This window comes from Borostomias antarcticus (genome assembly GCF_949987555.1).
Source record: "Borostomias antarcticus genome assembly, chromosome: 23".
Classification (NCBI taxonomy): Eukaryota; Metazoa; Chordata; class Actinopteri; order Stomiiformes; family Stomiidae; genus Borostomias; species Borostomias antarcticus.
In genome coordinates this window covers 12874419-12887767 of record NC_140256.1, presented here as the reverse complement: position 1 = coordinate 12887767, position 13349 = coordinate 12874419, and the positions used below count along the sequence as shown (strand labels likewise).

The window sequence follows — 13349 nt, the reverse complement described above, 5'->3', positions numbered from 1 at the left end:
TTTGAATCCAAGACATGCTGTGTTATTCAGTTTTCAGTTTCTATGTGTTTTCAGATGTTGTGTAATGTTGTTACTAATGATGTGATTGGATATTGTGTTTGTAAATATTGGTTTACAATGCAAATGTATGGTTTTTTACAATACAAATTTTCAAAGCCCGTTTTCTCAAAATGAGTTATTTCTCATCTTTGGGACATCAAAACCACCACTTGAGTAGCACCTACATACACCTAACTTTCCAGTTTTGTTCCAATCCATATTCTGAAGGGTTTGGCCAAGGGGGATTTTTTAAATTTCATTCATAGCCTGATTTATATAAGAGTTTATCCCTAAAACATGGCGAAAATTGGTCTTTTTATGACTGTTGGCAGTATTTTCTGATTTCTGAAGTGAAGAAAAGAGATATAAAAAATCCCCCTTGGCCAACGTTTTGAATAGGGATATGTGAACAAAATGAAACAAGAATTTTGAATCTGGCTTGAACCAATTAAAAAAATGGATGTCCCGAAATTATGCAAATTAGCGTATATTTAGCGCATATAATGCCTATGACTAATATTTGCATATTAATCCATAAGATTTCAGAAAACTTGTAATACAAAAAAGATGCTCCTTAATGTACCTAACAAACTGGGGGAGTTTGATGGTGATACCTATTAAGGATTTCTTTTTTCCTATTCACCTGGGGTGTCTCCCCTTAACAGGTCAGTTACAACAGATGTCCTGTCCTGAGTCAGCATTCCTTTGTCCCTGTGTCAATAAGATAGCCAAACGGTCACCTCTAGAGTGAGTAGCCTACAGTTGTAATGTGATCCCAGGAAGCCCCGTGTCCAAACAAGAGCTCAGCTGATGCAAAGACCAGCTGACACATTGACCAGTCAGAATATCAGTTGAACTGTTTGTGACTATATCTGTGTTAATGAACATTACTTGTATGCAAATTTGTTTGTCATGTGATTCCTGGCCTGAAGCCAGATATAAGCTCGGCGCCTCGTATGAGAAAGTAGTATTTGCCTAGAGATTCGGCCCTGTGTAGGCATGCTCAATAAAGTGATGATTAGACGTTTGTGGCCTCCTTGAAGTTCTGTTACATACGAAGATTGATGCTTTTGAAATACACTGCACACGTACTGGCGTTAGCGGCATGCTAATGCTAGCACAATCGAAATGGCTAAGATAACTCACTTACTGTATAAACACTCGAAACAATGATCAACAAATTAACTAAACTCCTCATCAAAGCCAGACACATCCCTTTCGAACCTGGCCATTGGAAATTGTTGTGTTGATAGTTGCTGTGTTGAAGAGAATAGTCCACTCTTCTGCTGTGAAGACACAACTGGCTAGTTACACATTGCTACACCTCCCGATTTACAGAGAGAGCCATTAGGTCTGAACAAACAAATGGGTTAAATGATAGTTGGACTTCAAAAATGATGGTATAGTCGTAAATGAGGCTCCATGTCCAAAACTCTGGACTACTTGGACATCTCCTGTAACAATTGAAACCAATTAAATCTATCCCTCACACCCCAAAGAACAAGAGTGGACAAAATGTGAAAATTATGGACCCTGAAAAAAAAGAAGAAAACCAAACTGGATTCAGGAGCAATGCCTGTTTCTGGCACAGCTGGTGGATGAGAGAAAAGCTGTGATTAGATGAAAATGTGGCATGAGCTTATCATCGAAAAGCAAAAATAACTAGGGCTGCGAGCAGCATTGAGCGGGCCCTCGCACCCCACGCGAGTCGGGGTGTGGCGCCGTTAAAGGCTGTGCTATTTCGGTGTCCAGTACTGAGAGAAACTTCATGTCACCAGTAGGTGGCGCTCTAAGCGTGACTCAATACCGATGCATAGATGTGTTCAGGACGGTACCTTGATGAAGCGTGAGAAATGTTGAGCAAATTGGACAATGTATGTAGGAGTTATGATGACTTCCTGCTTGACCTGTAGGCGGCGCTATAAGTAGGACTCAATACTGACCTACAGATGTGTTCAGGACGTGACCTTCATCAACCCTGAGCAATTTGTTGTAAATCAGATAACGTATGTAGGAGTTATGAGTACTTCCTGTTTCACCAGTAGGTGGCCCTGTAAGTGTGACTCAATATCCATGCATAGATCTGTTCAGAAGGTGACCTTCATGAAGCGTTAGCAATTTGGTGCAAATCGGAAGATGTATGCAGGAGTTATGAGGACTTCCTGTTTCACCAATAGGTGGCGCTATAAGTATGACACAATACGGACACATAGATCTGTTCAGGATCGAACCGTCATGAAGCGTGAGATATATTGGACAAATTGGATAATGTATGGAGGAGTTATGAGGACTTCCTGTTTCACCAATAGGTGGCGCTATAAGTATGACGCAATACTGACACATAGATGTGTTCAGGACAGAACCGTCATGAAGCGTGAGATATATCGGACGAATCGGATAATGTATGGAGGAGTTATGAGGACTTCCTGTTTCACCAATAGGTGGCGCTATAAGTATGATGCAATACTGACACATAGATGTGTTCAGGACAGAACCGTCATGAAGCGTGAGATATATCGGACGAATTGGATAATGTATGTAGGAGTTATGAGGACTTCCTGTTTCACCAATAGGTGGCGCTATAAGTATGATGCAATACTGACACAGATGTGTTCAGGACAGAACCGTCATGAAGCGTGAGATATATCGGACGAATTGGATAATGTATGTAGGAGTTATGAGGACTTCCTGTTTCACCAATAGGTGGCGCTATAAGTATGATGCAATACTGACACAGATGTGTTCAGGACAGAACCGTCATGAAGCGTGAGATATATCGGACGAATTGGATAATGTATGTAGGAGTTATGAGGACTTCCTGTTTCACCAATAGGTGGCGCTATAAGTATGACGCAATACTGACACATAGATGTGTTCAGGACAGAACCGTCATGAAGCGTGAGATATATCGGACAAATCGGATAATGTATGGAGGAGTTATGGGGACTTCCTGTTTCACCAATAGGTGGCGCTATAAGTATGACGCAATACTGACACATAGATGTGTTCAGGACAGAACCGTCATGAAGCGTGAGATATATCGGACAAATTGGATAATGTATGGAGGAGTTATGAGGACTTCCTGTTTCACCAATAGGTGGCGCTGTAAGTATGACGCAATACTGACACATAGATGTGTTCAGGACAGAACCGTCATGAAGCGTGAGATATATCGGACAAATTGGATAATGTATGGAGGAGTTATGAGGACTTCCTGTTTCACCAATAGGTGGCGCTATAAGTATGACGCAATCCTGACACATAGATGTGTTCAGGACAGAACCGTCATGAAGCGTGAGATATATCGGACAAATTGGATAATGTATGGAGGAGTTATGAGGACTTCCTGTTTCACCAATAGGTGGCGCTATAAGTATGACGCAATACTGACACATAGATGTGTTCAGGACAGAACCGTCATGAAGCGTGAGATATATCGGACAAATTGGATAATGTATGGAGGAGTTATGAGGACTTCCTGTTTCACCAATAGGTGGCGCTATAAGTATGACGCAATACTGACACATAGATGTGTTCGGGACAGAACCGTCATGAAGCGTGAGATATATCGGACAAATTGGATAATGTATGGAGGAGTTATGAGAACTTCCTGTTTCACCAATAGGTGGCGCTATAAGTATGACGCAATACTGACACATAGATGTGTTCAGGACAGAACCGTCATGAAGCGTGAGATATATCGGACAAATTGGATAATGTATGGAGGAGTTATGAGGACTTCGTGTTTTATGGCGAAATGTCAAACTTTGGCAGGGCGCCACGGCAAGGGTGTTTGGTGAAAACTCATTTTTTTTGATAACTTTTGATCACAAAGGTCTTAAGATGAAGCTGACCCGATATGAAGTTGATCGGATGAAATCTGTAGGAGGAGTTCGTCGAAGTACGAGGCATGGAAATGGTCAAAACAAGGACAAAATGGCACATTAAGAGCAAAATGGCGGACTTCCTGTTGCATGTTGGGTATAGCTCCAAGAGACATTTAAGTGTGGCTCGATGAAATACATATGCCCACCGAATTTCGTTAGCCTACATCAAACTGAAAGGTGGGGCTCGCCATTTTAAACTTTCCAGGGGGCGCTCTTGAGCCGTTTTGCCATGCCCATTTCCGTCACCCATGAATTATCAAATTTTTCACCGGGACTGACGTATCTGCAAAGTTTCATCCGTTTTCATCGATGTTCAGGCCGCCTAAAAGGCATTTGTTTGGAGTAAAGGAGAAGAAGGAGAAGAAGGAGAAGAAGGAGAAGAATAATAACTAGGGCTGCGAGCAGCATTGAGCGGGCCCTCGCACCCCACGCATGTCGGGGTGCGGCGCCGTTAAAGGCTGTGCTATTTCGGTGTCCAGTACTGAGAGAAACTTCCTGTCACCAGTAGGTGGCGCTCTAAGCGTGACTCAATACCAACACATAGATGTGTTCAGGACAGTACCTTGAAGCGTGAGAAATGTTGTGTAAATCAGACAATGTATGTAGGAGTTATGATGACTTCCTGTAAGCAGTAGGTGGCGCTATTAGTATGACCCAATGCTCACGCACAGATGTGTTCAGGATGCGACCTTCAACAACCCTGAGCAATTTGGAGTAAATGGGATAACGTATGTAGAAGTTATGAGGACTTCCTGCTTGACCTGTAGGCGGCGCTATAAGTATGACTCAATACTGACCTACAGATGTGTTCAGGATGTGACCTTCATCAACCCTGAGCAATTAGGAGTAAATGGGATAACATATGTAGGAGTTATGAGTACTTCCTGTTTCACCAGTAGGTGGCGCTGTAAGTGTGACTCAATACCGACGCTTAGATGTGTTCAGAATGTCACCTTCATGAAGCATCAGCAATTTGGTGCAAATCGGATGATGTATGCAGGAGTTATGAGGACTTCCTGTTTCACCAATAGGTGGCGCTATAAGTATGACGCAATACTGACACATAGATGTGTTCACGACAGAACCGTCATGAAGCGTGAGATATATCGGACAAATTGGATAATGTATGTAGGAGTTATGAGGACTTCCTGTTTCACCAATAGGTGGCGCTATAAGTATGACGCAATACTGACACATAGATGTGTTCAGGACAGAACCGTCATGAAGCGTGAGATATATCGGACAAATTGGATAATGTATGCAGGAGTTATGAGGACTTCCTGTTTCACCAATAGGTGGCGCTATAAGTATGACGCAATACTGACACATAGATGTGTTCAGGACAGAACCGTCATGAAGCGTGAGATATATCGGACAAATTGGATAATGTATGGAGGAGTTATGAGGACTTCCTGTTTCACCAATAGGTGGCGCTATAAGTATGACGCAATACTGACACATAGATGTGTTCAGGACAGAACCGTCATGAAGCGTGAGATATATCGGACAAATTGGATAATGTATGGAGGAGTTATGAGGACTTCCTGTTTCACCAATAGGTGGCGCTATAAGTATGACGCAATACTGACACATAGATGTGTTCAGGTCAGAACCGTCATGAAGCGTGAGATATATCGGACAAATTGGATAATGTATGGAGGAGTTATGAGGACTTCCTGTTTCACCAATAGGTGGCGCTATAAGTATGACGCAATACTGACACATAGATGTGTTCAGGACAGAACCGTCATGAAGCGTGAGATATATCGGACAAATTGGATAATGTATGGAGGAGTTATGAGGACTTCCTGTTTCACCAATAGGTGGCGCTATAAGTATGACGCAATACTGACACAGATGTGTTCAGGACAGAACCGTCATGAAGCGTGAGATATATCGGACAAATTGGATAATGTATGGAGGAGTTATGAGGACTTCCTGTTTCACCAATAGGTGGCGCTATAAGTATGACGCAATACTGACACATAGATGTGTTCAGGACAGAACTGTAATGAAGCGTGAGATATATCGGACAAATTGGATAATGTATGGAGGAGTTATGAGGACTTCGTGTTTTATGGCGAAATGTCAAACTTTGGCAGGGCGCCACGGCAAGGGTGTTTGGTGAAAACTCAATTTTTTTGATAACTTTTGATCACAAAGGTCTTAAGATGAAGCTGACCCGATATGAAGTTGATCGGATGAAATCTGTAGGAGGAGTTCGTCGAAGTACGAGGCATGGAAATGGTCAAAACAAGGACAAAATGGCACATTAAGAGCAAAATGGCGGACTTCCTGTTGCATGTTGGGTATAGCTCCAAGAGACATTTAAGTGTGGCTCGATGAAATACATATGCCCACCGAATTTCGTTAGCCTACATCAAACTGAAAGGTGGGGCTCGCCATTTTAAACTTTCCAGGGGGCGCTCTTGAGCCGTTTTGCCACGCCCATTTCCGTCACCCATGAATTATCAAATTTTTCACCGGGACTGACGTATCTGCAAAGTTTCATCCGTTTTCATCGATGTTCAGGCCGCATAAAAGGCATTTGTTTGGAGTAAAGGAGAAGGAGAAGGAGAAGGAGAAGAAGGAGAAGGAGAAGAATAATAATAATCCTTCGAGTTTCAATAGGGCCTCGCACCGCCAGTGCTCGGGCCCTAATAATCCTTCGAGTTTCAATAGGGCCTCGCACCGCCAGTGCTCGGGCCCTAATTATTGGGATGAGATCGTCCAAAATACCAAAGGGGCATTTCCAGTACAATGAGGCACAGAGGATTGTGAGAAACTATGGTATAATGTGCATTCTAGGGCAGTGGCTCTCAAATATTGGAGTATTGCAGGGGGTTCATGAAACTTGAACATGTTGAAACTAAAAATGTTACTTAAAAACATATACATACTATAATAAGCTCAATAAAAACATCTAAATGTACATTTTAAGTGTACGTTTGATAGACCACATTTTATATTAAATAGTCTCCACAACATCAGCTAAAACACCCAAGTCTTCATGCGTTGTCTTTGCTTGTAGCAAAAGCTAAAAAGCTATACACCATACTGAAGCCGAAGACCTGTTACTTCCAGCTGCTGTTGAATTGGGCTAGATGCTGGACCAAAACGCAGCATAAAAATTTAAAACTGACTTTGTCAAATGTTAAATTTCAAACATTTGAAATGTACAATTAAAGTGTTTTTCAATTACAAGGCTGTTCTTTAAATCAGACACTGTATTGTACATCTTTAAAGGATTTTTTTTCTACCAAAAATGCTTTGCGCTGGTCAGGGGGTACTTGGCTGATTTCTATTTTTTATTTTTTTTAAGGGGCACATTATTGGAAAAAGTTTGAGAACCACTGGTCTAGGGCTCGCACGTAAATGACTGAAGCATCTATTAAATGGTTATTTGAGTGTAACTTATTGCACAACCATGTTGTGATGGGTTATGTATACAGGTAGGTTCAGCAAACTGTGCATGAGTATGATAAACAGGAATGTTAAATATTATAGGGGGGAGTTCAGCAACCAAAATGCTTAGTCATGTGGCCAGAAAATGCAGGGTTGCCCTTATTTTCATTTCAGGCATGATTACATGACTGTGTTGTGTTGGTGAGTCCTGTAGCCTACTAAACCTACAACGTACATAATTCCGTCCCGTTCTAGTCTATATCTCTTCAGCTATTCCATTTGTTCTGATCTGCTGCTGTTTTACTAAGAAAATTGACTGACTAAGAAAATTCCCAGCATCTTAAAAGTCCTCTCCAGCACTCCTGACTTCTTCCTACTTTAGGACTGTTCTTAACCACTAAAAAGACTTTAAGAATCACTTTTAGGAAAGCTCCTACACAGGAATTCTTACAAATGTCTGATAATTTTGCCACTTAGGAGTGTCTTAGAGATTCTCATCAATAAGTTGTTTTGTGAATATGGGCCCCGACGTTTTGTATTTAGCCTGGGTAAAGGACAGTGTGTGTGTGTGTGTTTGTGTATCTGTGCGTGCGACTATACCTCAAAGTTGCCCAGCAGAGATCGGCTGATGGAGGAAGAGGGCCAATCTGAACGAGAAGAGCGGCAGGTGTCCGTACGCCGCCCACTACGCAGCTGACGACTGGAAACACACACACACACACACACACACACACACACACACACACACACACACACACACACACACACACACACACACACACACATAGAGGGAATTACTGTAGGTCACTATTACATGCTGGGCATTTGACAATTGCTCAAAATGGCAAATTATGGGTAATTTCCAAGTGCAGCAAATATACCTTTTCAATCGCATCCCACTCTTCAGCCTCCTCCCTGCTCTAGTGCAGTCGGATGCACTCTGAAATCACAACACATCTTAAACATCATGTGCAATAGATTGTGATACATATGTGATGTGCTCTAACAGACTCAGTCGCAAGTCACAATGGCTAATTTGCATAGGCATGCATTTTAATGTCTATACATTGATTTCTGTCCATTTGGGGTTTTTAACATATTATAATAAAACAAAGCTTTCATTATCTGTAGGAATTATTTATAATTTCGACTGGGAAATATAATTTTGAAGCACAGAAACAAGAGATGTTTTTTATATGGCTGACGTAGTAACTAAGTATAACAAATACACATCCATGTACAGTATACGCTTAGACATGGCTATACATGGCTATGTATACGCATGTGTATGCACATGTGCGTGAATGCACGTGTGAATGTGCAGGGGAATGTGCACATGCATATGTCTGTACGTAAACACCTATAATGGGCACGCCCGCCTGGCAAAGGATTCAATGTTACCATGTTTGATATTGTGTTAATAGTTGTGTGAATAACAAAATCATTGAATAAATGTCTCAAAATTAACTGAAAACTTTGAATGCGTTTTTTCTACAAAACATGATTTTGTGGCCTCCGATATGTATTAGGGCATAGCTCTGGTCTTATTTGGAGTAGAAAGATAATATTGGTATCATTGCAAAGCTAACATTGTGTTTTCGGGTCAAAGTGACTGAATCTGTGAGAGCAGGTCACATATAACTGAGAAATACTCTGATACACTACACAATGCACTTAGATTTGTCAAATAAAATGCACAAGACAACAGCAATAACAGTCTACCCTGCTGAACCACGCACAAATGACCATGCAGTATGTGTGTGTGTGTGTGTGTGTGCGCGTGCGCATCTCTACTCTCTACTTACAGGGTACTGAGTCCCGGACACTGTCTCATACACACACACATTCCCCATATCCAGGCTGCTGCTCATAGTAGAAGGTACCCAGTCTAGTCTTCTCTCATGGGCTAACGCTTCACTAGTTAGCCAGTCACCAGCTGACCCTTTGCTAACTAGCCCCTCTACAGAGCACGGGGCTATCTGTCAGCTCGGCTTAGTTTCGCCGCACTCACTCTCAACCATGGTGGACATGTTAGAATCTCTCTCTCTCTCTGTCAGTTTCTCACTGTCCTGCCTTCTTCACAGTCTTTTCTTAACCTTTTTTCTTTCTGTCAGGACCTCACTTCCTTCACTCCCTCTTAATCACGCAATCTCTCTTTTCTCTACCTTCACCTCCCTCTGTGCTATGCTGCTCTCCCGGGTCGCTGTGCTCACTCTTGTGTATGAACCTATGGGGGGGGAAGTAGGCATGTAAGCCTCTTTTTTCACCAAAGGCAACCCTGCTGCCCGTTGCCTCCACTCTTTCTGGAAACTGGAACGTGCCATGCCAGAGCGCGGGGGGGGGGGGGGGGTTGTAGAGTGTGCAGTGGAACAACGTGCCACATGTGTGGGTTGGGGGAGACAATGGAAGCCCCCTCAATGGACTTCATTCTGGAGCCACTCAGTGTGTTCCAGCACTCTGGGATAATGAGTAGGGAATCCCCCCCACACACACACGCACGCACGCACGCACGCACCAGCACTATAGCTCTACAACACTATTATTGTGATGGTCATTATCATTGCCCATAGCAATGTATTTTTTATCCTTAGCTTTTTCATCCTCAGTGTTATATTTATATTTTTATAGTTTATATTTTTTTATGTGTAGTAGGTATGTATTCTATTCTATATGGCTGTACACAATGACTATCCAATCACTGTGCTATGACTGTCTGTCACTGTTGTATCTGTCTTATGTGTCCACTGCACAAATTAAGTGAAGTGAATTGAATTGTATGCCTCCACTGTGTTTTAGCGTGGAACGGTGTTAGAAAGTGTGCAACCATGTGTGATTGTGCTCACCTTAGGGCGGTCCCGCGCCGAAAGCAGCAGGTGGTTCCAAAATGGCGCGGCCTTGGAGTCGGTGCTGCGACAGGAAGCCAGGCCCAGCCCCGGTGCCAGCAGAGCCAATCGGCTCCTCTTGGAAGTGGACGGCCCCTCGTCCTCCGAGCACGACTCCCCCGTGTCACTGGGTGACAGCAGCTTCTTCTTGGCGGGGCAGGGGCCCGAGCGGAGCCCGTTGCTCCCAGGGGTCTTTTCCCAGGAGGCCAGCCCATTGGTGGAGCAGGAGGCAGCCTGGGTGGCGCTCCGCTCTGGCGGTGACTCCTCCAGCCCGGCCCCCCACTCGGTGGCTTCCTCCGGCTCCTGGAGCTCCGTTGGGAGGGGGGAGAACGTTCCTGGGGGGCTGGAAGGGCTGGGGGGCTGAAGGGACCCGTATGAGCCCCCGTCAGTGCAAGAGGTGGGCTGTCCCGCTGAGGAGACGCTACTGCAGCCCTCACCTCCAGGGCTGCCCGTGGTGCAGGCCGGCGCGTGCACCCCGGGAGGAGGCTCAATCCAGGGCAAGGGCCCCACGGAGGGTCCCTGGTCGCACGGCTGGCTGCAGGGGTCACACATGGGAGGCGCTTTGGGCGAGAGCGGCGCCCATACATCAGGGACGGGCCGGTCGTGGTTGTGCTGGGCAGGGCGCCGGGCGGGGGTGTGGCTGGGAGAAAGAGGCGGAGACCTGGGCGAGAGGCCGCCCTCAGACTCTCTGTGATCCACAAGTGTGCAGGAGAAGATGGAGCCCAGCCCCCCTGGTCCCCCGATGGGCGGCCCCGGCCCACACAGCACCACTCCCTCCAGGCCATCCCTGTCAGGAGAGTTCCCTGCCAGGTGGGGGTGCTTGGGAGTCAACTGGGGCTCATCCAGCCCTCTCTTCACCCCCACCCTGACTGGCCGAGTCTGGGCCTCCATGGGGGTGTCTGTGGCTGCAGAGAAGCCCCCCAGCTGGGAGAAGATGGAGAGCTGGTAGACCTTCTGGAGCCGGATCTCCTCCTGGCCAAAGGGCCTGGGGATCCCCGGTCTCACCCCAGGATCCAGGATTGGTGTTGGGGCCGTGGGAGGAGGAAGGTCCCCCTCCTGGGCTGGAAGCTCCACAGGAGCCTCCTTACGCGCCAGCTCCACATGAATGTGCCGCATGGCTCCTACTGATTGAAGTGAGTGTCTCAGCGACTTTGTGCAATGAGGTCAAGTAGCGAATGGGAGTTCTACAAAGTGCAATTAGGAGGAGAAGAGATGTCCCACAGGAACAGGAAGTCCTATAGTCCCTGCTGAGATGTCATCACACGGTGTGAATCAGGAAGTCCAGCCGCACAGCACCTGAAACCAGCAAAGATGAGAAGTTATTACACAGTACAGCAGTACTATTATAAAGAGACATAAAATGTACAAAAGTAGAAAGATATGAACAACATACAAATAAACACAACAACAATGCGTAAACCAGTGAAATCAAGCAAAAATGGTCGTTTAGCCCATATATTCAGTACGAATCCGTTTCAAAATTTTGGTCCACTTTGCCCACAGGTATCTCACCTCTGTGCCCATCCTTGTCCGATTCTGCCCTCCTGCCCACTCCACCCCTGGCACAACATCTGGAGATTGTGCCAAAAAGTTCTTACCACAGGAATCTGTTCATCCCCATGGCAACCACCCCAAGATGGTACCAGCATCCCCAGATGGGCAGACAGGAAGAGGCAGGGTAGGAGCAGGAAGTAGAGGAGATACAGGGACTACCACCTGGGGAGAAATGTATGGAAATTTGCATTAGCATTTTAGAGATGTCTAATATGTACTGTATTGACATTGACAGGTGATGTTTATGACCGAAAAGGACTCATTTTTTATGTCACTGAGTAATGGGTCAACTTGCTTGACAATGGAATTAAATCATTCAAAAGGACCATTGTGAGTAATGTGGCGGTTCCTTAAATGGGAATCAAACAGCTAAATTGCTAACTGCTAACATTACAGATTTGAACTAGTGAAACTCATACTCCTGAGAGTGTAGCGGTCTTACCAAGGGGCGGAACGTCAGTGAGGTGGGAGGGTCCTGAGAAGAGGAAGTACTGAGGAACAGAGACAGGAAGTGTTTCTTCTAAAGCTCCCCCTGTGATTGGCTGACAGTCGGACACGCCCTCCCTCGTCACCTGGGCGTGGGGTGTGACTCAGTGGCCGCATCATGACACAGGCATTCCACAGAGAAACCCCTGGAGATAGAGAGACAGACACAGACAGACAGACAGACAGACAGACAGACACACACACACACACACACACACACACACACACACACACACGTCAATCAACATATCGATTCACTATCCACCCTATCAATGATTCCAGGAAGCCTTGGCATGGGAGTATTCAGCAGACACTGTTAACCACTCGATATACCAGTCCATTAGAGGCTTCCAGAGAAAAACCACAAGAGAAGTCAATAAAGTAATCAATCCATCAATGTGTTTATATTATTATTATTCTTCGTTTGGGTTGGTTGTTATTGTCCTCTCCCCCCAATGTGTTGAATCAACTGATCCTTTAGAGTATTTGAAAGCAAAGTAGTCTTTACATAGTGACACTGTCACTTTTCTGTTCTTTTTTTCCTCGAAAACACCTCCTTAAAGATACTTGAAGATGCATGAAGAAAGTACAATGGGCAAGGGAGAATAGGGAGTTAAAGAAGCATAGATAATTTCAGTTGGACCATTAAAAGACATCCCAAACTAAACCAAACAGGAGCAGGTCAGGCACAATGGGACAAATCTCAACCCACTTGGCCCGGAACCTGGGACAGCAGCTGCCATGACAACCACCAGCCGCCATGACAACAGCTCTTTTGTACTGGGCCATAGAGCTAGGGGTTGAAGATGCTTGTCCAAGAAAATCACCCAAGAAAATCGCCAGACTCGACAAAATGGCTGCTTCCAAAAGGTCAACATGGGCACTATGTCAACTGAAATATGAAACCCTTTTTCGGTTGACATGCCAGATTTGAAACCCCTAGCCTTCTGAACGTTGTTGTTCAGTTGCACTGAATTCTACCAATTAAGAGAGGGATTGAGTAGATGGTTAATTGACTAGCTGAATCAGGCTAGTGTTTGAAAGGACCTAAACCATGTCCTGGCTGGTGTTCCTAATGTATTAAAGGGTTCCACAT

At 44.8% G+C, this 13349-nt stretch overlaps 1 protein-coding gene across 2 annotated transcripts in view; it reads right to left on the bottom strand.

Annotated features, from left to right (window-relative positions):
- atosb (atos homolog b) overlaps positions 1-13349 on the bottom strand; it is an 86542-nt gene that overhangs the window by 22519 nt on the left and 50674 nt on the right. For both annotated transcript variants that reach the window (XM_084457356.1, XM_084457357.1), the window contains exons 3-7: positions 12210-12399; positions 11812-11929; positions 10175-11509; positions 8213-8271; positions 7932-8031 (exon numbers count right to left, since the gene is read on the bottom strand). In XM_084457356.1, coding sequence (XP_084313482.1) covers positions 7932-8031; positions 8213-8271; positions 10175-11329 — 1314 coding nt within the window. In that variant the 5' untranslated portion in view covers positions 11330-11509; positions 11812-11929; positions 12210-12399. The remainder of the gene's footprint in view (positions 1-7931; positions 8032-8212; positions 8272-10174; positions 11510-11811; positions 11930-12209; positions 12400-13349) is intronic.